The sequence below is a fragment of the Crassostrea angulata genome, chromosome 2 (assembly GCF_025612915.1).
Source record: "Crassostrea angulata isolate pt1a10 chromosome 2, ASM2561291v2, whole genome shotgun sequence".
Classification (NCBI taxonomy): Eukaryota; Metazoa; Mollusca; class Bivalvia; order Ostreida; family Ostreidae; genus Magallana; species Magallana angulata.
Genome location: NC_069112.1, coordinates 8024983 through 8051908, shown reverse-complemented (window position 1 = coordinate 8051908; position 26926 = coordinate 8024983). Strand labels below are relative to the sequence as shown.

Genomic DNA, 26926 nt, shown 5'->3' with positions numbered 1-26926 from the left:
CACCTCATAATATTCAAAGAATGATTCCGTATTACTTATATTAATGTAATTTTAAGCCATCGTACGATTAAATATTTAAATATAAATAAGCAAACCCCGCTTGCGCCTCAATTTTGCGTCATTTGTATTATGGGTTATATAGTACAAAATCGATACGTATTGTTATCACAGGCAAAGACACTGGACATGTACATATATATAATTGAATGTGAGAGGTTCAGCCAGTGATTGTAACCAAAAATAAGTCTGGTTACAGGTTACCTTTGTATCGCAACATTTCTCGACACAATCCTTTTGCTGCATCTGCTACCGATATGGTTAATTCTTTTGATTGTTTTTTATTTCCATTGTTAAATTTCCTTTTTCTTTCCATTATATCCTTATAACTTTGACACAGTATCCGTGCCCTCGATTCTTCTATTTGCTATAAAAATGATGCCTTTGTAATCGATTGAAAAGAAAAACATATCTTTAAACAAATCTTTATACAGTATGAATGACTGTAACTTTGCAAATTAGTGACGTTAATTACAAATACCATTAAGCCGTAAAAACTGTTAAAACCGATTCGTTTTATAACTAACGCGAAAACATACCTTTAAAATCCAATGCATGTGGAGACAATCTTTATCTTTACATTCCTCGCATGAAACTGTCTGCAAATTCAAAAGAAAAAAATAATAACAATGCATTATATTAAAATTTAAAAAAAAATATATTCCAATAATTATGAATAACTAACCTGTTCGTAAAGTTCTGCTAAATCAATCAACTTTAGACTGACTCCTCGATCAATCAAAACTCTCACATAATCACATCGATTTGCTTTTAATGCTTCCAATAGAAGAATCTGCATACAATTTACAAAATTGCCGGAAAAAAAGTCTACATAGTTATGAGTCAATCAATGTGCACATATTTTAATGAACGCTTTATAAAGTAAATAGTCTTTTTTCTAATTTTATAAATCATGAGAACATATAACTTGATGACATTGTATAATAAAACGCTTTTATTAATCGCGTGATTAATAAATTATAAGATACTTCTTTATTTAAAGTATGTGAAAAATACTTACATGTCCACATTCATGTATTTCACCTTTGCCTTGCATGAGCTGATATCCAAAATAGAAGTATAGAGGAAGTGAAGTAGGAGTGGTGTATTTTGGATTCAAAACATATGGCCGCGATTCTTTTAATCCTTTGAAAGCGTTGTTAATGCTGATAGTACTTTTACTTTTACCAGTGCTGCTTAAAACAAGGTTCCATGCCAGTGATGAGTCTTTGCTGGTTTTTCTTTTAGGGACAGATGAATTTGAATTCATTGGTTTTGAGTTATTTCTCTCTTTACCTTTTCAAAAAGAAAGTCAATTTTCTGGGTTTCAATTTAATTAACACATATGTTATGTCTTTAAAAAAGTCAATTACCAAAACATTGAATATCTGATATACATCCATTGAAGGAATTCTTATTCTTTATACACCAATTTTGTGAACAGGGTAACATTACATGGTAAATATATATATAAATCAAACAATATAAAAAGAGTAAAATGTGATATTACACAGTATTAAAAATCCCAAAAAAAGAAAGAAAATGAACAGTTCCAAACTTTCTATTCACAGATATACATGAATAAATAATGCTGTAAAACACAATTATGTTGAAATGATTTTCAAAAGACCAACAAAAGTGCAAATAAAAATATAGTAAGATTTTATGTTCACCGAAAAATCCAAGACAGCTCGTGATTTGTCTTGAATCATTAACTATGTTTGGTACATGAATGAAAAATGTGTATAAATAACACTACTTTGCTACTTTGAATAACCACTTATATATCCTATTATGATTGTTGTTAATGAGTTTTTATAACCATTTAAAATAAAGTGTACACGTGTACTGAAAGCTCAAATAGATGTACACATCTCATGTATTTCGACACTTATGCCAATTCCTAAAAAAATTAGTAAATGCAAATTTAAAAAGAAATGACCAGTTCATGTCCTTAAAATGGATATCTAAATAATTCTTCAATTTTAAAAATAACTTTGGCCAGGCACCCGTGAACCTTTAAATATTCATTGTGCTCAGACTACTTATGTAAATTGGGTTTATATGCTTTGGTTTTTTCTCCTGAACTTGGATTACGCGCTTGATCCCTATAAATCGTAAGACATATGCTATCGAATAGCTTGGCTTTCCACCTATGTTTATAATTATTAGTCCCTTTTCTAACAGGATGATTTTATAGTCATATCACATGTTGAGTATTGCAGTTCACAAACAGATCCTTAACAATAGTTTATATATGGGATATAAACCTACATCAAACTCTGAACCGTCTTGTGAGGCCAAAGAATTGTCCTGGGGCCAAAGTCTTAACAATTATAAAGAATCTTCTGGCTGATTAATTTCTGAGAAGAAGATTTTTAAAGATTTACTCTATATATTCCTTTGTTAAACTTCGACCCCCATTGTGGTCCCACCCTATCCCCAGGGGTCATGATTTTCACAACTTTGAATTAACACTACCTGAGGATGCTTCCACACAAGTTTTAGCTTTCCTGGCTGATTAGTGTCTGAGTAGAAGATTTTTAAAGATTTACTCTGTATATTCCTGTGTAAATTTTCGACCCCCTATTGTGGCCCCACCCTACCCCCGGGAGTCATGATTTTCACAATTTTGAATCTACACTACATGAGAATGCTTCCACACAAGTTGCAGCTTTGCTGGCTGATTAGTTTCTGAGAAGAAGATTTTTAAATATTAACTCTATTTATTTCTGTGTAAAGTTTCGACCCCCTCTGTGTCCCACCCTACCCTCGGGGGTCATGATTTTCACAACTTTGAATTAACACTACCTGAGGATGTCTTCACACAAGTTTCAGCTTACCTGGTCTTATGTTTCGTGAGAAAAAGATTTTTGAAAATTTCTGGAAAATTTTCATAAATTCGTAATTTTCTCCCTTTGCAAAAGGGCGGGGTCCTAAATTTTCACAACTTTGAATCCCATTGGGCAAAGGGTGCTTTGTGCCAAGTTAGGTTGAAATTGACCCAGTGGTTCTTGAGAAGATGTTGAAAATGTGAAAAGTTTACAGACGGATGGACAGACAGACGGACGGACGACAGACAAAATGTGATCAGAATAGCTCACTTGAGCTTTCAGCTAAGGTGAGCTAAAAATTATTGTTGTTTTTCCCAATGTATCCGATCCATATAAGAACCAAAATTGTCCAACCTTCAATATCCGTCATGTATTTAATACTTAAATACTCATTTAAAAGTAGAAAAGATTTACCAAGAGAAATTTTAAAAAAATATTATTAACTAAGCAGTTATTAATTAATGAAGATTGCATTCAGGTCTATGGAGACAAGCACATTTTTTAAGATAAAAAAGTAATTACAAGGAATATAAAAAAAATGCTTCGGTGGAAAGATGTATTTTATCATAAGGAGTACCAAAACTATTGAAAATAAATTTTACCCCGTGTAGATTGGTTTTAGAATTAAAGCTGAACACCGCTCGTAAATAGGCATTGTCCGCCATATTTCTTTCCAATTCGCCTTTCATTCCAGAACCCCTATATAAGCCTTTTGTTAGTTAACGGTCCAACGCATTTCGATGTTCGGGTTTCACCTGTGTAGGTGCTACCCACGCTTTGCCGTCGTGAATAAAGTCCTCGAACACGCTGACCGAGTACTCGCGTACCATTTTGCAATTAGTGAAGAAAGACTCCAAGTAAAAAATGGCATCAATTGCACAGGTTAGTGCTATGCAACAAATACAGCAAAATGCCATAAATGCAGTAAAAATATAAGCAAACTAGCAATGCAAGATAACCGACACATGTACACGACTTCCATTCGACTACAATGGTCAGGGTCAACAAAGTGCTTGAAAGACAAGCGCTTTGATTGCATTCACTAGGGAGCATTCATTATTTTATTTGCAAAATGAAAGTACAAAATGTAGGAGCGGATCTACTTTTCTTTATTTTACATTATATGAACATATCATCATGCATGGCGATTTCAATTACAAATTTTTGGTGAATAATATGCTTAGTATTTTTTTAATGCTGAAAGACAAAACTGATAAAACCTGACACACATACATTTTTTGAGGATGCAAGAAATATTTTAATTCTTTCCACATTTATGTATACAACTGATAATGTATTGTTTTGAATATAATTTTATTTTCACAGTTATCATTAATTTATAACAAAAGAATTAAAATGCAAGAATAGCAGATTTACAATTTTTGGAAAAGACACATGCATTATTAAACATTAATGATTATGTATGTTTTTATTGTTTATGCATAAAGCAATTAGATGCAATGTACATTGATAAATTGTTATGGTTTGATACACATTCTTATCAGGCATATCATGACAAATTAATAAGGTTTATTGTTATCATAACAATGAGTATTACTTCTCACAGTCTAGCTACTAAATTTCACACTGATTTCTCTCTCTCTCTCTCTCTCTCTCTCTCTCTCTCTCCCTCCCTCCACACACACACACACGCACACACACACCACACACTTTCTCATTCAGATGTATGTATCAAGAATAATCAAAATACTGGTACACAATTTATAACAAGAGGCCATGGGCCTTATCGTTCACCTAAGTAACTGCAGTGTGGCTTTTTATAAATTCTAAAAAAAAAATTATTACAAAATTGTTGCAAAACATACAGTGAAATAAATGAACAGATCTTAAATACAAAATAAATAATTGGTCGAATTTACACCACCCTACCCTACATAGTTATTAGAGCCCTGCTTTACACCATAACCCCTGACCCAGGGGCCATGAAATTCATAATTTTGGAAAAGAGACTCTTCCTCATCATAACTATCTACCGTACTTATTCATCGGATTAATACCCTGGAGCAGAGGAGAAGATTTTCAAAGAATTACTGCATTCATTAAGAGCCCCACCCTAACACCAGAACCCCTGACCCAGGGGCCATGAAATTCACAATTCTGGAAGAGTGACTCTTCCTCATCATAAAAATAAACTAATTAGTTCATCTGCAGAAAATTTCGGAGCAAAGGAGAAGATTTTCAAATAATTACTGCATTCACTTAGAGCCCAGCCCCCACCCCTGCCCCACCCCCTCCCCCAAAGCAAGAACCCTGACCCAGGGGCCATGAAAATCACAAATTTGAAAGAGGGACTCTTTCTCATCATAACTAGGTACTTAATTTATAGGCATAATCCCCACGAGCTGAGCAGAAGAATTTAAAAGCTTTATGTATTTTCCGTAATTTCCCCACCCTAACACCAGAGCTCCTGACCTTGGGGCCATGAAATTAACAATTTTGAAAGCAGCATTCTTTCTTATCATAACTACAGTACCAATCAGACCCAACCATACAGATAATAAACCCCAACTAAAAGCTGGGTTTACTCTGGGTTTACTAGAGTGAACCCAGAGTAAACACGAACTGAAGTAAACCCAGAGTGGAAATGGCTTCACACTTCAGTGCGTACAGTTGACCCCTAAAGCAATTCCCGAGTAAACCCAAAGTAACTCCTGCGTAAACCCAAAGTAAACCCTGAGTGGACCCAAATTTTCAAAATCAAACTCAGAGTAAACCCCAAAAGTAATCCCAGGGTTTAGTTTAGGTTTACTCTGGTGTTAGCTAGGTTGGGTCTGACCGGTACTGTATGTACTTAGTTTATCGGCCTGGAGCAGACGAGAAGATTTTTAAAGAATCAATGCATTTTCACTATATAAGCATCAGAGCCCCACTCTAGCGCCAGAACCCCTGACTCTGGGGCCATGAATTTCACCATTTAGGTAGAGAGCTCAATGCTTATTACAATCTTGCCAGCAGTTTGACGTCAAGGAATAAAGAAGAAAATTTTTTAAAAGATTGCATTAATTTTGATGGTTTTAGCCCCATCCTTCAGGCCCCGGAGGGGCAGAGGCCATAAATTTCACAATTTTTACTCCACTTTTTCCAAAGATGCTATAAGCCAAATTTGGTTGAAATTAATTCAGTGGTTCCAGAGAAGAAGCTAAAAATGTTAAAAAGTTAACGACTGACGACCAACAAATGACGTACAACGACGGACAAAAACAAATAGCAATAGGTCACCTGAGTGACTCAGGTGACCTTAAAAAAAGTATCAAAGAAATTGCAGCATGTTATATAAGCCCATCTTTCACAATCAAAAGATTCTAATCTGATCCTTACAAGACAAGCAGAGCATTGAGCATCATAAACCATTCACTTGAGATATACATGTACTACATAAACATGTGCTACATACAATGTATACATAAATAAGCAAGGACAATTTTTGTCTCTCTGATCATGAAAAACAAACACACTGAATGAAAAAAAAAAACATTGAACTTGCAACTAATTATATATTATTGACTATTTGTTAAACTTTTGTAGAGGTGTTGTCCCTGTGAAAATAGAGGCAAATGTAAAAGCTGTGTCTGCAAAATAAGAGGTTGTAACAACTGCATGAACCCACTGTGTCAATTCAAGACAAATGCTACAGTAAGTATTATACTTGTAAATGTACATGTATTTTCGAGGAGTGTTGTTCATAATTACAGGTGTTCACCCTTCCATTACAATGAGGTCCTTCTTGATTGGAAGGAATAATGTTTGAGTTCTTTCACTTCTTTTTCTTGTTGTATCACTAGGTTCGATTTAATCCATACGCAGGGAGGAGTGCAAGGAATGTGAGAGCTGATAATCAGCCCAGTGTAAATGACACGATGGCAGCTGAAGCTAGACCTGAAAATGTATCAGATGAGTTGGAATGCATTAATCTAATGGTAATTATTCAAATATATATATTTCGAGGTACTGGCATAAACACTTTAAACATAGCAATTTGCATTTAATTGATAACAATATTTTATAATTTTAGGCTGCAGTTGACAACATGTCTCAGGATCAAATGAGAGCTGTCCTGAAGGCGTCCATTGCAGCTGGTCCAGAGTATATGCAACGGTTTGTGATGGGACAGCAACAGGCTACTGGACATGTTTCTGGTAGTTCCAATTCAAATGTGTCATGGTGTTCATGTGGAGTTTGTCATATTTTTGATGATCCTCGCATGAACATCTGCTGCAGGCAATCTCCATGCATTACCTCAAAGCCTGAATTTCGCAATTTGTGCTTGAGGCATGATGTGCTGGAGGTTGCAAACATATTGAATTGGAGCTACAGAACTAACCAGGACCCTAGTTTTTCTATGTCCACATTCAGAAATCAAGCATACAGAAATTTCATTTTGTGGCAACATGGACGTCTTGGTGCAGGAAGACGCATTCCTGTACCAGCCTGTGTATGTCGTACAGTGCGTCAGAGGTTCCCAGAGCCTAATGGGCAGTACACTGGGTATCACTCGGCACATTCAGACTCTGATTAATTCCATGATAAAATAATGCAAAAGATTGTATATAATGTATATATTTCTCTATATTTATTTAATATAATTATTTATTTCACACAAGTTTGAATTGTAATTAGCTTTTCACTGTTCATAATGATTGTTATAATTATAAACTCATTTCTTTTATTATATCCAAAATAAAGATGCATATTTACCTGTTTTTTCCTGCTTTCCATACATGCTAAAAGAAACTTTGATCCTGGATTTTGCGTCCCAGATAAATTAGGCTGAGAAGACCTCAAACTCAGCTCCTTCTCACTTTTCATGTAACTGGACAAAGGCTTCCCATATGTTTCCCTCATGCAGGCTACTATCAAATCTGCAACATGCAAATCAAAATACTCATGAATAATAAATATTTCATGAAAATTAGAAAAGAATTCATATTCTTCAATAATATTGGATTATAATGGTATGCAGATTCTTCTTATGCATTTTTATCTACTGTAGAAGCAGAAATATTTCTTGAGGATTTAATTTTCTTATTTCGTTCATAGTATTATTCAACGTCCATGACGAATTTTAAATCCAATTATCAATAAATACAGAGTTAATGCATTTTAGAGATTTCGTTATAATGAAATTAAATCCCAACGAAATTTTATTTGGTTTAAAAACAACAAAATTTTAACCCAACGAATATATGTGCTTCTACAGTATTTTATTAAGTTACCATAGAAAAGAACAATACACCAAGAGATGATCTTTAGGAAATTTAAATAATGTACACTGTACAACAATTATAACATAGAACTAAATTATATAACTTTTTAAGAGGACAGTCAAAATCAATCTTGCCTGGAATATACTTGTACTCTTTAGGACATTTTTTTTCATAAGCAACCCACTGTTTTGTACGTCTCGAGACCTGTGCTTGGGCATATGGTTCTCCATCTTCTCTTACACGCACTGTCCTTCCCACGTGGTTGTTATGGTCTAAGATAGCCAACATATTTCGTATATGATAAGAATCATAGGAAAAAGAATTCTGTTTGGGACAGTAGTGCAGGAGGGTGTGACTGAAAAAGTTTTCAATGGCCCAAGTCTGTCTGCAGTTGGTGTAGTACTTTAAAGACCCACACCATTCCCTGTTTGTAACTATCTTCCTGGAAAAAAACCAAGAAAAAGAGTCTTAGAGAAAAACATAAAAACCTGTGCACATTGTGATTTCAGAAATCTAATATTCATTACACGGTACCATCTAATATAGTAGGTAACACTACTTAAAATGTTTCCTCTATTGCTGAGTTGCATTTGATAGTGACAAATTGAATGTGTTTAAAAAATCATAATTAACAATCATTAAAATTTTGAACTTATAAATTGTAGGTTTTAATTATTATTTTTTAAAATAACATGTTCATCATTAGTTTCATTCTGAATGAATGAACTGCAGAAATGCACAGTTACTTAACACTTCCATATCACTTAACCGACTGCATTTTGGCAGCCCTGGATAATGTATAGTTAAGATAATGTATAGTTAACATGAAGCTTAATACATCATCTATACAGTGTGGCTCTTTTTTCTATTTACTGAAGAACAATTTTATGAATTTACTTTAAAATTAATTTTGTGACATAAAAACTTTACCTAAATTCTTTATATGCTAATGAATCTTTTGGCAGCCACTTTGCATCGACTGGAGGCGCAAATACTTCTGAGTGATGACATCTAAAAAAGAAATAAAACATTTAGTAAAGAAGTGTTTTTAAAAACGATTGACAGAAATGCATAATTGATTATATTGTAATAGTGATATAACATTCGCTATATTAACTGAATTATATTTCTGAATTATAAAAAATTAATCAAAAAAATGTGCCAACATGAATATTGATGCAAATCCACCCAAATAAAATTTCACTGACTTGACAAAAGCTGAATTGAAAATATCATACCTCCTAAATTAAACCTAAAATAAAATATAATATGTAAAGTTTTCATTTAAAATTTGAATCACCTTCCTCCGGGCCATATATGCTTGTTGTTAATGTGGAACAATATGCCCATCCACCTCTTTAGCAGTTTGTCAGTCTTGCCTTTGGCTGAACTGCAGCACCACCAGAAATGATTTACGATAGGTCGAATCCATGGCATAAGATCTTTATAGCTTGCCCGCTTTGCTAGATCAAGCAATGTTGAAACTAGTTTTTTTGTTTTGTGCCACACATCTAAACTGTGATGGAGGTGTTGAAATGGTTCAGATTCTACAATGTGATTGTGTGTTTTTAATAAATACCATTAATGATATTTTATTTCAATCAAAGCTATGTACAATACTGTAAATTTTTGTCAATATTAATCTTATTAATCTGAAGATAGCACATACACTGGTACATTTATTACTGGATATATAATTATGATATTTGTACATTCAATCATAATGATAAATGAATAACATATGGTATATGTTCAGCTTACTCAGAATAGAAATCACTGTTTTACTGGCATCTGATGTGACCTCCCATACTATGATTGGGGACTGGAAAACAAGGAAGTGTAAGCCACGTTCAATGAGGACTTTTTCCATTCTCGTACTTCTTCTGTCGACCTCCCTTGCATCCCCTACTTCCATGTGAAGAATAAGTTTCTTCTCTAGATCCAAAAAGACAGCAGTGGATCTATTTGCACAGAATCCTGTGAATTTTTAAATAATGAATTATTAAAACCAGTCACTTTTTGTTAAAGTTACAGAACCAAACATCATAAATTACATGATGAATATATCCAATTGCATGGTTTCAATATTTCACTTTTTGTTCCATATATATGATAAAATTTTCTCTTCCATCTTTGTTGATTAAATCTTTTACTAATATTGATTCCTAAGAGCGCCCTTGATGAAAGAAAGAATACACTGAATTTCCTTCTATGTTTTAAAAACAGTTTAGATAATTATAGAGCAAAGTAAACTTAGAAATAGTTTGGAATACATGTATTTTGCAGTGTTTACTCTTCTAATTAGGAATACTTGGGTTTTTTTAATTGGAAGAACCTGATAATTATTTAGGTTACTGTCTCTCGATGTCCTCTCTCTCTTCTTCTCTCTCAATGTGCAAATTATCTGTGTCTATATCAAACATACCAGGTACTGTATTTTTTTCTTCATTACTAGGTGTAATGTTTACCGAATGTGTACATACATGTAATAAATTTCTATGTACAGTTAAATATATTACAACGGGCAAATATAAAAATTCTTTACTACAATGTATTAACATTACACAAGACAGTCGTTTTATAAAATGATTTGTTAACAAGATACAATGTATCTGTAAAACATTGCTCACTAGTGATAGCCTCGCTCTGATGTGAATATACAAAATGAGGAAGGTCTACATTAAAGCTGCATGAACACCGCTTGTAAAAAGGCACTATCCACTTTATTTACCTTTCATCTCCACTATCCTTACAACCCCTAAATTGGCCACAGACCTCTTAACAGTACAAAGTATTTCGCTGTAGATGTCTAAACTGTGTGGATGTACATCTTGCCTCGCCGTGTTACTCGGTTGCGAAGAAATTATCAAATTTTATGCAATTTCTTCAAGCCAGGACAATACTAAAATCAAATAGACAGGTAAATGCACTATTTACTAACAGAATATGCACATAAAATAAGAAATAAATGCATAAAATCCAAAGACAACAACGAGAATAGGGAACATCGACCACAAGTTTCAGTTTTGCAATAAGGCATAACAAAATTGAAGGCTTTATATACCTTTGGGACGGTGCCTATTAACCAGTGGTGTGTAGCTTTAAACCGGAAGTTGATATCCTATTTGTAAAAAATGAATCCCACCATATGGCATGCCTAAACAAAGACTGTGTTAAAATTTCAAATACTTGTGTGTCTTTGATTAATAGTAGTTCAAAAAAGTGACAAAAAATTGTTATGGACAGACAGACTGACAAACAAGGGTAAAACAGTATACCCCAACTTCATTTGGAGTATAAATATTTTTTCATGTCAGTGTTCTTTATCAAATAATTTACCTGGAGTGTCATATCTTACGTCCACTGCAACACTAACTGGTAGACCTCCAAGAGTTCTTCTTATTTCCTCCATATGAGTTTGGAAATACTTTTCTATCGCAATCTACAATAATATAGGTACCTATGAATTAAACTGCTCTGCATTAAAAAAACCGTTGAAATTTTTATAAGGAGCACTTCCCTCTTTTCCCCTGACCAAAACTGCACGTTCAAATTTGATTAAAAGTTTATATTTCCCATGGGTTCAAATATTCTTCCCTAGTGTTTTAAACATATATTTTTAACTACCATAATTTAAGAAAATTTATATGAATAAAATTCTAATTCATCTACCTAATATCTAATGTAACAGAAAAGAAACCAAAATTATTAATTACATGGCAATTAAGGCATAAAAATGTAGTAAAATCAGTTTTAATTTGGTCATATAACTTACTTTATACTGGCGTTGCATTCTGTAAAAATGACTAGCACCCCCAATCGCCAAATTCATGAACTTTGCTCCCAAGGCAAAGTGTTCATATGTTGCTCCTTCAAAGCATTAATTAAAAAAAACAATATGTATATACATAATGAATTTATATTTGCAACAAGTATGTTTACATGAACCATATCTAGTAGACCTCAATGACAACATGAATGAATTCAATTTTGTTAGGCAGCCTACATGTGTGCATACAGGTATTTTGCTTCTTTTACAATTGCTAAGGTAAAGTTAGATATTTTAGCCTTAAAACATGATGCAATTTACTTACCAGATAAGATTATAATAAGCTGCAGCAACATGCTAATGAAACTTCTACCTCCATAAAAGGAAGTAGAAATCCATTTGCCAGGATGACCATTCTAAATACAAAAATTTAATAAATAAATGACACAAAATACAGAAGCAAATTTATTTTAGTAATTATCAGATTCGGGAATGTTAGCCAGTACATGTACTTGTTAATAATTTCCCATTTGCTTTGTAGTCTTATCTATTTGTAAGCAAGATCATCTTATTGCCTCTCAATTTATGGTGATAATTACTGGTGTTCATTATGATATTAAAAAGTCATTATATGATAGTGAGGGAGATATAAAGATTTATTCCCCCAGGGAAATCATACCCCCTTCTCTAGTTTTTCACTCCCCACATTTTGGAGGCCTTCTTTAGTAAATTAGGGAGTGAAGTTACTCACTACTAGACACAGCAGTAGTACTTGCTGAGGATTTTAAAATAGACATGACTGTGGGATTGTTATCACTAATTTCATTGGATTATTTTATTACTATATTTTATATGATGTGTGGATTATATGTGTAAATATTGTGTTAGATATGTGAATAAATATAAATGAACTTTTATACAGAGAAAGGATGAGAAATTTATTTTTTTAAGTGAAAACCGTTTGGGCACAAAAATGTTTAAAAAGTCAGCAGTTTAGCTCGGCATGCGCTACAATACATTAAGGGTAATTAAAGCAGTACTAGATATTATTTACAAAGATAATTTAGGGCAACTTACAACACATTTGTAGGTAAACTTTATTCCTGCTGCAATGCTCTCTCCCTCTTGCACACTTGAGGCCACTATCTTGCCATCACATTGCTCACATGATATCCTCTTCACAAGATCTCTAAGGGATCTCTCTCCAACTATAAACCGCCTCTCTTTCAGTAGATCCATCTCCTCATTGTTAACCCTTGAAAGTCAAATAAGTCTATATGTGCACATAGCATTTATATAATGTTAATTGTTTAACTATACATCATTTGTCTTCAAATCTAACACAATGTTTTTTTTCTGTATTTTGCTAAATTCTAAATGTCATGAAATTAAAAATTTTATTATATGATTGCTTAACTCCTAGCTCTTTAATTGGCTCATATCCAACTATCTAGAAAAAATAGAATGTTATATAATCACCTGCATGAGACCTAGGAGGTCAATATGACATTTGATTTTCTATACATTGGACTAAAAATAGATCGTCCAATGAAATACTAGTGTCACATTTCTCAGTTTGTTCGGCTACGCCTTCAAACTAAAATCTTTGCTTGATGACACTCAATGAGATAAATTCTTCGCTGATCATATAATAAAATAATTATTGCTGCTTTTTCGATCAATGCGATGATTTTATCATTTAGCTATCTTCAAAGTACAATATTCACCTTGCCTCCAGCTCAGTAAGTATTGTATTTCTCAGGTAGCTAAATCATTGTATTGATCGAAAAAAACCAGAAATAATTGTATAATACTGGCCAACCCACAGATTTGAAGAATTTCAGTGGGGTTAAATTTTCTTTATGTAAAAGTTTCAAACTTTAAAAAGAATCAGTATATCCAAATGTTACAGTCATGCAAACATGTACAGTTGAGTGTTTGAGACGTATATTGTATATGTTATGAATGATTCATTTTGAAATTACTTTTTAGGCTAATATAATTAAAATTCAAAAACATGCAGACATACGAGGTATCATTCCACAAATTATTTTCGTCATCACCAATATTCTCCTCCTCATTCCCTCTGTCCTGATCCTCCATCTCTTCATGGCCACCTGCATCCCCAAAAATTTCCCTCATAAGGTTGTCAACCTCTTCCTCATCCTACAATATAATCATTGATTGGTGAATAACATAATTCAGAAAACAAATGAAATTAAAAACATAATAAATGTTACTGTAACCGTGCACCCCTCCCCCTAAGTACCGGCCTCACTGTGTGCTAGTTTGAAGAAAGTAGGTATAAGAGAACAGTAACATTATATTTGCCTATAATGAAAAACAAGTTGCTGTCCTTTAAAAAAAGGACTACAATACGTGGACCATTTGCATGTGTTTCCAACGAAAATGTGAAAGCCTTAAGATTATCAGAGATTCCACCGACTCTAGCCCTCTGCTTTTAACCACTAAATTTGTACGTTGAATTACGTATACATGTACATGTATGTATAGCCCTGACTTTTTATCTCAGAATTTAAAGGATTAATACTTCTAAAATAATTATTATCTATCTATGAATGAAGTTTGCATTATAGTATCAGGCATTCGGTGAATTCTACTATTTGCGCACACATTACGATTCGCACTACTTTGTTAACTATGCAGTGACAGCTTTGTGTAAATTAAAAATTTCATATTTTGATGCATTTTTCTTGAGATTAAAACTTTTATACAGTGACATAATTATTCAATCACACTTAAATGCTTAAAAACATTTAATCGTTCTCTAGCCTCGCCTATTATAAAGGTAAAGTTAAGTTACATGTGTATTCGGAAAACAACAAAACATTGCAAATTATGCTTTTTGATGCATGTTGTAGTTTTGGCATAACATTAACTTATTTCATAATACTGATAGTTCATATCACATGCCAATCATTTCTTTGAAATGTGTATTGTTTACCGACAACTTTACAATTACAGCGCCTTTGAACTTATGCACCGAATTCCGATCCCGATTCAGATAAACGTGTGCTAGCCTGGTTCCCTGAGCTACCCATTATGCACAGGAACCAAGTTAGCTCATGCGCAGGCTGAATTTTCCCCATTGCATCCGGTTTAACCTCGCTTATATATTTTCTGCGTGGACCTCAGGGTCCACGCAATCATACATCTCTCTCAAATGAGTCATTCATGTACTCTGGCGCCATCTCTTCAGTTTCCTCAAGAAAATGGTCCATGCTAAAATAAAATGTATATTTCTTGCAGATTATCAATAATTTCGTTCACATCATCAGATTATATGTGCCAGGTAAAGTTTTTCATTAGTTTACAATTTTTCTTCTTATATCATTTGTAATCATGGGTTACAGGGCGCGATGAAATGTTTTATGTATCTATAATTGTTACCCTCTGCATTGCATTGATTTAAATTGAATCAAACGTTTTTTAAAGACTAAAAAGACACTCAAAATCTCAAAATAACTTAGCTTTATCTCTATCCTAATGTTATCAGCTGGTTATAACAGCAATTACTTCTCCCTTTGGCGAAGTTATTTATAACTTTGTTTATACTTTCGTTTTCTATTACACATGCGCAGTTTAGTCCAATGACAAATATCGGAGGGATGGATGTCAGTGAAACGTGGTGTCTTTGAAAACGCGAGTTTGTGTACATTTTATTGGCATTGGAGAAATATTTCTATTTAGGTATTTATATACCCTAACTTCTTACCTATTGTGGAAGCTTTGCAGATATTTGTCGACAGGCCGCCGTTGTTCGAAGTAAGCACGTGTGACTTTGCCGGATGAATATTCCAACGTACAAACGCGTACAGTACTACTGTTGAATAAAGGTTCCGCGAGAGGTCTGTAACCCTTTTAAATGCAGGAGAACATTTTATTGCTGTGCGCATTTTACGGAAGAGTGATATAAAGGGTTTCTTTTTCAGTTGTGTTTTTTATTTTTTCATTTTCATTTCATTACCCCTCTTGGCGCCCCTTGAAACACGGAGGTTTTGTCACGTCGATAGTAGTGACTTGAAAGCAATCAGGCGTAACGAAATCGGAGAGTATACCCTAGTGTGGGATATCGGAGATAGAAAACTAATATGGCGTATGCCTATTTACGAGCGGTGTTCAGCTTTAATGTCCATAGAATAAAAGCAAAAAGGAACAACTCTCCAAAAAAGGAAAAGATAATTAATCAGGACACATTCCACTCTTACATATTGATACTTAAATGGGAAAATTATGTCCAAGTATACTGAGTATTAAGAATGTACATATCTGTTATTCACCCATAATCATTGAATCTTTAGCTATTATGGATCGGATACCTTAATTAATCATTCAAAGATGTATAGATTGATCAAATGGCTTTATGTTTTTAAAGATAAGTATATAGACAATGTACTCACTATGATGTATTGTTTCTAGTATTTTCTGGATCGACCAGCAACTGACCACTGACTCTCCCACAATGTTGGACAAGATAAGTGGGTCATCTCGTTCAAGGTCAAATACGCCAACCTTTAAGAAAATAGGAATGTGTATATTTTGGATGACTTCTGAAATCAACAAATTAAGGTGCCTATTTGATGCATTTGTCAATATGTTGAACTTAAGGTCAAGATCTAATAAATGAAAGGTGCCTAGAGGTTTATGATACTCTTAATAAAAACTATTTTAATGACGCTTCACAACAATATTTTTGTTTCAAATGATGTTTTACTTTTTTTGAATTCCTGGTAAACATGTTTAATGTTAACGATACTGGTTAGAATAAACTCTGGATACTTAGGGCCTTGAATATACAGAATAACATTTCTATTATTTGTTGATCAGTGAACAAACACTGCTGAATTACTCCTTATACTTAACACCGGTTTAAGATATCCTTATTTTAAATGAGAATTACTTTCTTAAAAATCTTGTATAAAAACATGAATCATTTTTTTATTAGAAATTATCAAAAAAAAATTGTCGTATGCTCCAATCTGCAAAAGTGTAGATCATGTCTGTTGTATCTGTATTAACATTTACCTCACAGAAAAACACTCAGGTTGGCCTCCATTGTTTATCGGCGCACCTAATGTACTGAGTCTAGGGTGCTATAAGTTTGAGTGTCTGCATCCGCACAGTACATTTTTTTCTTATCAATATAACATAAGTGTTAAACAAATTCAATCTAATTAAAACACGCATTCTGAGAGTATTGCATAAGCAAGACACGTCCCCTGCTGGATTGTATTATCCTATGAAAGCTTCAAAGCATACATCTATTTCAAAACTATTATAAACGAGATGTTATGCTTAAATCAGTGATAAAAAACCAGAAGAAATTCAAAATACATAGTTGATATAGAAATTAAATAAAAATTGGTAAAATAATACTCTTTATTTCATCTCCTGTAATTTTGCCAAGTCCATTAAGTATTTGCTGTATTGTATTACTGTATTTTTAACATATTGGAATATTTTGAATCTGCATGTACACCATAATTTCATCATTATAAACCGTCAACAAAATTTAATTTTGAAATAAATTTGGGGAAAGCCGTTCGTAAACTCCTTGTCTATTTTAATATTTTAAATGTTAACGTATTTTCTTCTTCAGAATACTTAGTAGGGCTCTTCAATGAGCATTACAACACGTATACAAAGAAAGAGTTGTATTAAAACAATTTAATGCGACTGAAAAACATTGAATGCCATCATAACTTGCTATTGAGGTCGCATTGTAACGTAACCTTGTTTATAAATCAAGCCGTCTTCCTAGTTACTATTATGCAACATCAATAGATCGAGGTCAGTTCATGGAGCATCTTCTTATGATTGAGGTTAGATCATCAAAGTCAGCTGCATTACTTAATGACTCTTTCGATCAAAATTCTTCCGCGTGAGACAAAATGTGCATTCTTGAATTAACAGGTCGAACCGTATTTTATGTATGTTTGCATCTCTTAAGGTAAATGAATTGAAATAAAACTGAGTAAAATATTATATAAATACCAAACAAAACTTCAAGTTTTTATAAGAACTACTTTTGCAAGCGGAATGTGCGCGCACGTGGAAGCATTTGCCGGATGCCTCATATGGACACAACAGTGATCGGCCGAAGCCGACCACAAAAACCTGTCGATTAAATTTGCAACACAACGCTTGATACTATTTACAGAATTTATTTATTTGTTAGAAACAATGAAAGGAATGGTACAAGTAATGCACCATATTATTACTGACTACATACATTCCTCGTTTATGCAATACACACCGAAGCCGATAACGAACCCAAACATTAAAAAATGGAATATAAGACCGTTAGGGAACTAATAGATAAAAGCAACACGGTATATAATATTGTATTAGTTAAAAGTAACGTGATTTTAAGAAACCAAAATATTATGACTTGCATACAAAAAAATATTTATACTTAATGTATATTTATAAAGCACTGTTTGTTTTTTTCAGAATGTCATTGAAAAGATATTACTTATGCGTCATGTGTTTATCTATACCAAAAGTAAGAGACAGACGACCATTGGTTGGACCAAAAAATAAACAATTTCGGAAATTCCTACACCAAAGAGTCTTTATAGAACATTCAAACATATTTAATCCAGGAAGCATCACCTGTATTAAATGTAGATAAATCTGTTTTTCCCGAGAAATGAATGCAGCTACTGGTCATTCCAAGAAGTCTACTAGAGGGAAACTTGATCCTAATAACGAACCTGAATACGTTCCACCAACCAAGCAAGCAAAACGACTCCTAGATCACCACCAAGTATAACACTACCCATATCATCAGTGGGAGGTAGCTATTTCCAGTGTGCTGTGTGCAGACGTTGTGGCCAACAAATCTTCATTGTGCCATCAAAGGCCAGACATTATCTGTTTTTGACAAACTTCTGACATTGCCTGTTGGAGCAAGATACTGCCCTGGACATTTGTCCGACAGGGTCTTCAATACTAAAGCAACACAACAGATTTCCACAGTCTAGATGTGCATCCATGTTTAACCACTCAGACCTAATGAACCTAGTTACAGACATTTGAGATATTGCAATAAACGGATATGAAAAACTGAAGAACTATATATGATAAGAGTTAAATTTGGCCCCCATAATTCGCCATTTTTTAAGTGTTTCGGGTACAATAAAATGTTAACTAATTTTCTATAAGAGTTGATATAAAATATATTTTTCATCTATTTATTGGATTTATTTGCATTCACTGGCAGTATATGCCGTCAGAAGTGACGCCATTTTTATAATTCAATCAAAATCAGCCAAAAATTGACATTTTTCTTATCTATTTACGAATGAAAAATATAGAGCGCATGCTTGAACAAGGAAATATTTGTTGTCACTTATTAGTCTTGGCTAGATACATCTCTGATTAAAATATTTTATTTGTTCAAGAATGCGCTCTATGTTTTCGGAAGGAAAAACTGCTTGAAAACAAGCTGTTTTACTCTAAAAATGCAAAAATGGCGGGAAAAGGTTGTCTTTACAATGTCATATTTCTAAATTGTGGGCACTTGAACCAAAATTAATATTACGAAACACATCACATACATATATGTACTAAGAAAACAAAGAATGATAGTAAAATGATGATGTTCATTTTAGGGGGCCATTTTAGGCCCTTACAATATATAGTCCTTTGAAACGACAAGATTTTATCAGACATCTTGACTCTGACGGGCATATCAACGAGAGGATTTTTGTTTCGAAGTTGAAGGACATCTCCGTGAATCGAGAACACGCAGTGTTTCCACATGTATAGGCACATTTCGTACCAAACTGAGAACAGGCATACCTAATAAAATGTTGTCAACATTATGGAATTAAGGCATACACTCTGTACGATGTGCCATTGCATCAGCTCCAAAATATCTTTTGCACTATTTTGAACCATCACATTTGGGTTTCTAGCACATCCGCAGAGACGAAGTCGTGTCGTCACATACTCGTCCATTAGCGCAATCTCTATTCGGTCATAGCATGCATCCAGCAATTTGGTAGCCGATAGTACTTATATGTGCATACAAAAAAGTCAGCAGTTCAAATATCAACGCAAAAGTACAGTTTGCATAAAGACAGACCAGTGGTTAAACCAATGGTTTCTACCAGTAGATACATTTTTAGTGTGATTGGCCACTCTTAGAGTGACGGGGAAAACAAATCCCCGAAACACATTATTCAGAATGACATTGAAGAATTTAAACAGTGGGTTGGTGAAAATGATGTCATTATCGTTGACAGCGGTGTCAGAGACTCAGTCGACTTGCTGCACGAAATTGGCATGAGAACTGAAATGTCTTCCTTTGTAAAAATGGGCAAATCCCAACTGCCAGTAGATGTAAACAATACTACTCGACTCATTTCAATGATACGTTGGATTGTAGAATCTGTAAACGGCCGTATAATGCAATCTTAACCGCGTGTTTCCCAAAAGTCAAATACCGTCATTGCCGATTACGTAAATATTGTGTACGCCCTCGTGAACAAGTATTGGCCAGAAACAAACACAAACGATGCCGGGGCTGTAAAATGTTGCATCTATCAAAACAAAAGAATGTCCTTCATGACAGAATCAAATCTGATGGCCTGGAAAAACGATCTTGCAGATGGAATAATAATCAAGGCGTCCTCTGTTCTAGAATTTCCTAGATTAAGTGAAGAGTATATTAGCAATTTGACAGTTGGTGGGTACCAATTGAAACTTGTGCCAAGTAACACCAGAGAATACTTGGACAGTGATGAAAGCTTTGAGGTTTTGATATACAACTATAAGCCAGACTTGCTTTGCGCAAAAATTAAGTCACGGCATGCCTCATTAAGAGGCTACCGAGTTTGGATTCAGTATAACGATTTTCAAGTAATTGGATGGTACTGTCAATGCAAAGTAGGAACTCGTGTTGTAGGGACATGTTCACACGTCACGTCGATCATATGGTATCTGGGACTTGGTCGATACAGCGAAAGAATTTGAAAGTCTTTGTGATTGGAGCAAATATCTAGTGGACGCACACGATATTCCAAAACAATATGTGTATGAGGAAGAATGATGAAATTAGTTGTCTGTTATATTACAACTTTTGGAAGTAACTTGTAATATCGACATTTGTACAACATTTAACATTTAAACCGTTTTTCAAAACTTCTTACTTTGCTCATTAATGGGGATACTTAAATGTAAAATTTAATTCTCTTGTTTTGAACAATCATTGAACAAACGGCTTTATTTAACTAATTTATATTACTTTATGTCTTCAGCAGATTGAACATTGACCTTAGTTTCAATTAAGATACTAATTTTACAATACTTATCAACTTACATAATGTATAACTAACCAAATGACAAGGATTAATTTTGGTGGGGCACTTACTAATAATATATAATTGCATTTACTTTTCAAATTTAATTTCTATATTATTTTTATTCCATATGTGCATGGTTATTCAAATGTTTTGTAACTTTCAAGGGTTGATTTCAAAAGAACTATTACAATTGATAATCAATATGTCATTTTGAAAAATTTATTGTAATGTTTTAAATCCGTTGTTATGGCAACTACAATGCATTCAAATAAAACATTTATTATTAAACCAATTCTATTCTTTACTTTAAATTATAGAATTAATATGATTTTCAAAGATTTTTAAAACATAAGAAATTGAAGTTCTAAAATAAAGAACAGACATATACTTGTAAATACGTCATAATTATACAGTGATATGGCTTTTAACAACGTCATATTTTAAGCCAAAATATTTTAAAAACTATGCATCGAAAATTAAAAAAAATCATAATTTTACATCGAGGAGATCATAGCAGTACTTTATGTAAAAAATAATTACTAATTTCTGAGATAAAGCAAGTTTAACCCTTTATTGCCCTTTCTTCTTTTAAATCGCGAATGCAGAATTATGATACGAATATTAATTCCTCGGGTTTTATTAGGAATTTCAATTAATGTATTATCAGACTGCTTTGATCGAGTGCATGTATTTTAAAAATTATCATAATGCATGAACAAATTAAAAAAAAAATGATTTCTGGGGAGAATATAATTTCAATACACGAGGGTTGGCCCAAAAAGCGTAGACAAGAGGCCATATGCAGCGCAATGTCAAAAATAAAAAAAAAGTTGAAATCAACATAAAGTTATCAAAACGACAAGAGTAAGTACTTTTCGATTAAATTTAAACAATCCATTTAGATTGTGATAATAATTCTATCAATTACCTGATAAATAAGTTTGTTTTCACAATTTAAAAGAAATAACGTGGTTTTTTTTTTTACAAATTGAAGTGTGTATTCGTGATGAAGTCAGCGTTTGAGGCTATGAACCGATAACTGATTAAATTTTGTAAGGAAATCAAAACAAATATTCAATAGATTTTAGAATAAAACATGAATATTAAAAGAACAAGTGGTACTGTGAGCAAGCACACAATTGATACCCCTCGCTAAGAACAAAATCATAACGCGTGTATTTTTGCTATTATAGAAAATATTGGATGACTCTATTTCACTGTCCATTTTCTATAAATAACAACTGCTCTATTTTTTTAAAACTGTTAATGCTAATATAAACAAACCAATTTCTATCCTTTAATTTCATTTTATTTAAGGTTAAATGTTATTGCATGAGCTCATTTGCATCCTTACGTTAACAACCATGACTCGAATCAAACGAGATCCACATGTCAAGCAGCCATTTAATATTTAACCATTTTGAATTTTGGTATACTGAGCCCGATTTTTTCCGATTTTTTTTTCTACACATTTTTTTTCAAAAAAAAAATTTCATCGAGACAGGTCATTTTCAGAGAGACGGGGATGGGAATCTAAAAATAATTTTATGTGGCCTGAGACAAGCAAGCTCTGTGTCAAATTTCCTCAATTGACCTTAGGTCATGGTCATGACACAACTTCAGGTTATATGCAATCTTTCTGTGTATTAAGAACTTATTGTATTTGTCCATCAGAAAGATATGGACCGGGCAAAAAATTTTCATTTTTCTGCCAGTGACCTTGACCTTACCCAAATGACCTTGGGTCAAGGTAATCACACCCTTAAGTCTTAAGCCCCTTAAGTCATAAGCAATCTTTGTGTGAGGTAAGAACTTCCAATGTTTCTCCATAAGACAGATATTGACCGGACACGAATGCACACACAGACGGACGGACAAAAGGACGGACGGACAAGGTGATTCCTTTATACCCCCCCCCCCAAACTTCGTTTGCGGGGGATATAAAAATGCTGAGAAAAGCGTTTTCTCCAGCAACATCGAAATGTTTCAAACGAACGAATTTGATGACATAGAATAAAAAATGAAACCCGACCGATATGGACGACAGATACACGAACGACACATTTCAGGAACACATATGGTAATTTGGGATGTCGACAAATCGTGTGTTGTTTTGTGAAAATTTTAAAAACAAAACTATAAACGCAGAGTGCAATTGCACTCAGGGAACAAGCCTAAAGTACATACTTCCAAAGACCCTTATAAGGCCTTTTTTGAAAAATATAACCTGAATGTTATGATGATCGATATGACATGTCTAACAACAACGTAACGGCTAAAATTTGTCGACGTCCCACATTGCGCTGAACTGCCAAAACCTGCATCTTAAGAAATACATAAATACATTTGTTTAGGGCTTGTTCAAACTTTTTTTCTTTCTCAATAGTTGATTAAGTAACATAGCCTTAACGTCCGATTTTTAAATGCAATTAAAAGGACGTTTTAAGAAATAGTACTTTTTAAATATTGAGCAAGAGTTATCATAGGAGTCAATAGCTAATTAAGAGGAATGAGTTAAAGTTTCATTAAATCTAATACATATGCCCATTAAATATACTATTAGATCTTGAAGTGACCAAAAATATATATTTGGCTAGATACATTTATGTCTAATAATTTTAATCATATTTTTTATGTTGCTTTTTATATGCTAAAACATTTTGCTAACTTGCCAAGTTTTTTGCTGAAGAAATTTTTTTTAAATGTGTTTTTAAGACCTGGTATCTTGTATCATCAAATTGAATGCCCAACAAAATACTGGCATGTTTTGGAAGTAGGTCTTCACTGCAACATACAGAAAAGATACATCTAAATACAAAGAACATAATCACAAATTGGCAAATATAAGGAGCTTTTTTTAAAATATCTATAATAATATGCAATGACAATTGCACAGGGAAGACAATGGTATTGGCCGAACAATTGAGAATATGCTTTAAATTAGCTAATTGCAACGTTCATTAAATATATTAAACAGAAAACATGATACCTTTTAAAATTTTTGGTTTAAAACGGTATGAATTTATACTTTTAAAACGGTATGAATTTATACTTTAACATTAATAATACCTGTAAATTTTTAATTATAAACTCATATCGTACTTTTCTAGGTAGTCCACAACAATGTCGGCCGCCGCTCCCGATCCCTTCATGATAATCACTGGAAGTTTACTTTCTAGGGCCTTTGAAATGTGTACAACTGTCTCAATATCCCCCTCACAAACAACAACAGCAACGGGAACTGGCATTTCTACAAAAAATATTCTGTTAGCAATGTTTGTGCATTATATTCATAGGTATATATGCCGTTTAAATAAAAACAAATGAAAAGAAAGAACTGTAAGTGTTACTTTTTTTTTCATTATAATGTACTACAAAAGTTATGAACTTTTTGCAAATTATACAGTTTAAATCAGTCGTAATTAAAAGTATCGAATATGAATTCTAATTATTTTTTTTTCTGATTAGGTTGGATCAGTAAACGCCCATTTTTGGAAATATTCATTGGGACGTGTCGTGAAAAGCTAATTTTAAAATGTACACAAGATATCGACGCGAAAACGTGGTCGGGCCATTGGCAGCTCAGAGAGAGAGAAAAATAAAAACCGTTTGACAAAGAACTTTGTTAAATGAGCATCTATATTGATACCGCTTTAAGTGTTAGCCACGTTTAAGAAATATGGTAACCTTCATGTATAACTATAAGCCTGTCGGCTTCTTGCTAGGCAGATAATTCACATCTCGGTGTATGTTTTCTTTGTTTGAAAAGATATTTTCTCATAAAGGAAAAGAAACACATGTGTACGGTACACTACTTATCGCCTGAATATGATAAAACTTATAAATCTATCACCTTAATACTTTATTAAATGCAGATGACAATACATGTTATTTTTCAGTTTACAGCACAAACACCTGTTTATATAAACTCAAACAATTGCAAACAAACTTTTCGTGTTACCTCGTTCTTCATGCCGCATTTCTGAATTACTATTTCGTGTGCACATGCGAAAAATCATATAAACTTATATCGTTCATAAATATGCATAGCTAAATTGGCGAAAATCATCTACAAATTATAGACGGTACATTGTATCTTGTTAAAACTTTTAAAAATAACGAAAATTATTATTTGTTTCTTTTTCATATATCTTGTCATATTGACAACATTTGAGTCTAATTTTTAACATCGCGAAATCCCGTAAAAAACGGCATTTAAGGTTGAACATTTGAAACTTTGAAACATTATTCAAAACATAAAAATTACATTTCTAGTATACAAAAAAAAATGTTTTAAATGTAGGGGGACAAAAAATCATTAAATATGTAGAATAGAAACACGGACATATATTTGAAATTCATTAATAATGTACATGTATAGTTTCCTATTATAATGCTATTTTTTGGACATACAAATAAGGTTAGTTTTTGTTTCCTTTTTGTAAATTATTCTCACTTAACCAAACTGCAAGTAGTACATACTAGCGTCAAATTCTTTGCTGAAGAAGGCGACAGTTTGTTCAGAGATAAATTTTTCAAAGCTCAACAGAAATGAGTCCTTTTCTAAAGTTGTCGGTTTCGTCATTTTTACCTCCACCTTGGTACTTTTAGGATTTCTCGACGAACTGTTTGACTGCAAAGGAGGTTTTTGTTATTTAAATGATGCATTTTTAAAGCAGTTCAGTGACATAAGGCCAGTATTATTCATCTAATGCAATGGTTAAATTACATTCCTACATCAAACAATAAACATAAACAAGACCCGAAAAAAATTTTTCGCCAATAGAGAGATAGATAGATAGATAGATAGATAGATAGATAGATAGATAGATAGATAGATAGATAGATAGATAGATAGATAGAAAGATAGATAGATAAAACGATTTCTTTTTCTTGCACATTATTGAAAATTAAAAGCCACATACCTTGTTTTTAGGCACACAGATGAGTTTGACATGCCGGTTTACGTCGTTAATTTGTTTCCCGTCACGTTCAATTTTAAATTCCATATCTTCGTAATTCTTATACGCGTCCCTAACGACCTTTGACACACCTTGTTCAGCCCCGCTGTACAAAATCCAGGTTTCTGTGTAATTTAAAACCGATTAAATATTGTTTAGCGTACTGCCATTCAGGAATAATTTCATATATAAATTGCAAGTAAAAAGCAATGACAATTGGCCTAAGCTGTTATTATCCGATGAATAAGTAGCAATTGAATCGTGTTCAACAATTTCCATGAAGAAAAAAAGAACAAAAAAGAATAAATGGGTAATTACCAACTGATAATCGATACACTTTTGGTTTGATAATGTGCATTTGAACTTCCTATTTTAAGGCAAGATCCCGTTTCAACTAATTGGCTCTGTCTACCTTACTCTATCAAACCCTTATCCCGATATATATCAATAATTAAATATCAACTTGCCTCCCCCACTTTTAGCTGCCTCAATAAGAGCCGTCTGAAACACAGTTTTTGGCCAGGGTCTAGGGACAAAGTTGTCAGAGTCTCCAATCACAGAAAATACCATAGTTGGTGATGATTGACGGTTATTTTCGGAATCATTGACTTCTTCCAGTATTTCTTTCCATAGTTGTTTTTCTTCGAACACACCCTTCAATGAGTTTTTTGTTTATTTAGACATTATACAATCCAAACGATGCAAAGTCTTAGAAAATTCATTTCTATGATAAATGTCACTTTGTGTT

The 26926-nt window shown here is 33.1% G+C and overlaps 3 protein-coding genes and 1 long non-coding RNA gene across 6 annotated transcripts in view; 1 reads left to right on the top strand and 3 right to left on the bottom strand.

Moving 5' to 3' along the window:
- The window catches only part of LOC128171915 (transient receptor potential cation channel subfamily M member 2-like), a 49329-nt gene extending 32304 nt beyond the window's left edge, over positions 1-17025 (bottom strand). Inside the window, exons 1-5 of the mRNA XM_052837687.1 lie at positions 16307-17025; positions 1079-1353; positions 743-850; positions 597-656; positions 262-424 (exon numbers count right to left, since the gene is read on the bottom strand). Of these exons, the coding sequence (XP_052693647.1) occupies positions 262-424; positions 597-656; positions 743-850; positions 1079-1327 (580 nt within the window). The 5' untranslated portion in view covers positions 1328-1353; positions 16307-17025. The remainder of the gene's footprint in view (positions 1-261; positions 425-596; positions 657-742; positions 851-1078; positions 1354-16306) is intronic.
- On the top strand, positions 6510-7428 carry LOC128171926 (P2X purinoceptor 7-like). Its single transcript, XM_052837708.1, has 3 exons — positions 6510-6545; positions 6695-6829; positions 6925-7428. Exons 1-3 carry the CDS (start codon positions 6510-6512, stop codon positions 7426-7428), a joined length of 675 nt encoding a protein of 224 aa, XP_052693668.1.
- Positions 6510-16029, bottom strand: LOC128171917 (uncharacterized). Of its 2 annotated transcripts, XM_052837690.1 has the most exons (12): positions 15059-16029; positions 13915-14051; positions 12963-13140; positions 12211-12301; positions 11892-11986; positions 11456-11558; positions 9878-10093; positions 9417-9663; positions 9047-9127; positions 8251-8558; positions 7608-7771; positions 6510-6788 (listed from the first exon to the last, which is right to left on the bottom strand). In XM_052837690.1, the coding sequence occupies exons 1-12, from the start codon at positions 15125-15127 to the stop codon at positions 6783-6785; spliced, it is 1695 nt and encodes a 564-aa protein (XP_052693650.1). In that variant the 5' UTR covers positions 15128-16029; the 3' UTR covers positions 6510-6782. The 2 variants fall into 2 exon arrangements, with proteins under 2 accessions (XP_052693650.1, XP_052693649.1); XM_052837689.1 differs by lacking the exon at positions 6510-6788 and having other exon boundaries at positions 7357-7771.
- Positions 17026-23540: 6515 nt separating the features above from the next.
- LOC128171945 (uncharacterized) lies at positions 23541-26293 on the bottom strand. 2 transcript variants are annotated; one of them, XR_008242173.1, is made up of 4 exons: positions 26143-26293; positions 25809-25850; positions 24320-24467; positions 23541-24001 (listed from the first exon to the last, which is right to left on the bottom strand). It is a non-coding gene; the product is annotated as an uncharacterized LOC128171945 (long non-coding RNA). The 2 variants fall into 2 exon arrangements; XR_008242174.1 differs by lacking the exons at positions 25809-25850; positions 26143-26293 and adding an exon at positions 25700-25795.
- Positions 26294-26926: the final 633 nt, after the last annotated feature.

Excerpts from the sequence above, each read along its gene's own strand:
- LOC128171926 (XM_052837708.1), top strand. The coding sequence starts at position 6,510 with ATGAACCCACTGTGTCAATTCAAGACAAATGCTACA. Across the intron at positions 6,546-6,694 it reads AATTCAAGACAAATGCTACA|GTTCGATTTAATCCATACGC; the intron begins GTAAGTATTATA and ends TTGTATCACTAG. Across the intron at positions 6,830-6,924 it reads TGGAATGCATTAATCTAATG|GCTGCAGTTGACAACATGTC; the intron begins GTAATTATTCAA and ends TTATAATTTTAG.
- LOC128171917 (XM_052837689.1), bottom strand. The coding sequence starts at position 15,127 with ATGGACCATTTTCTTGAGGAAACTGAAGAGATGGCGCCAGAGTACATG. Across the intron at positions 13,141-13,914 it reads AATTTGTGGAATGATACCTC|GGTTAACAATGAGGAGATGG; the intron begins GTATGTCTGCAT and ends TTGACTTTCAAG. Across the intron at positions 9,128-9,416 it reads CATATATGGCCCGGAGGAAG|ATGTCATCACTCAGAAGTAT; the intron begins GTGATTCAAATT and ends TTTCTTTTTTAG.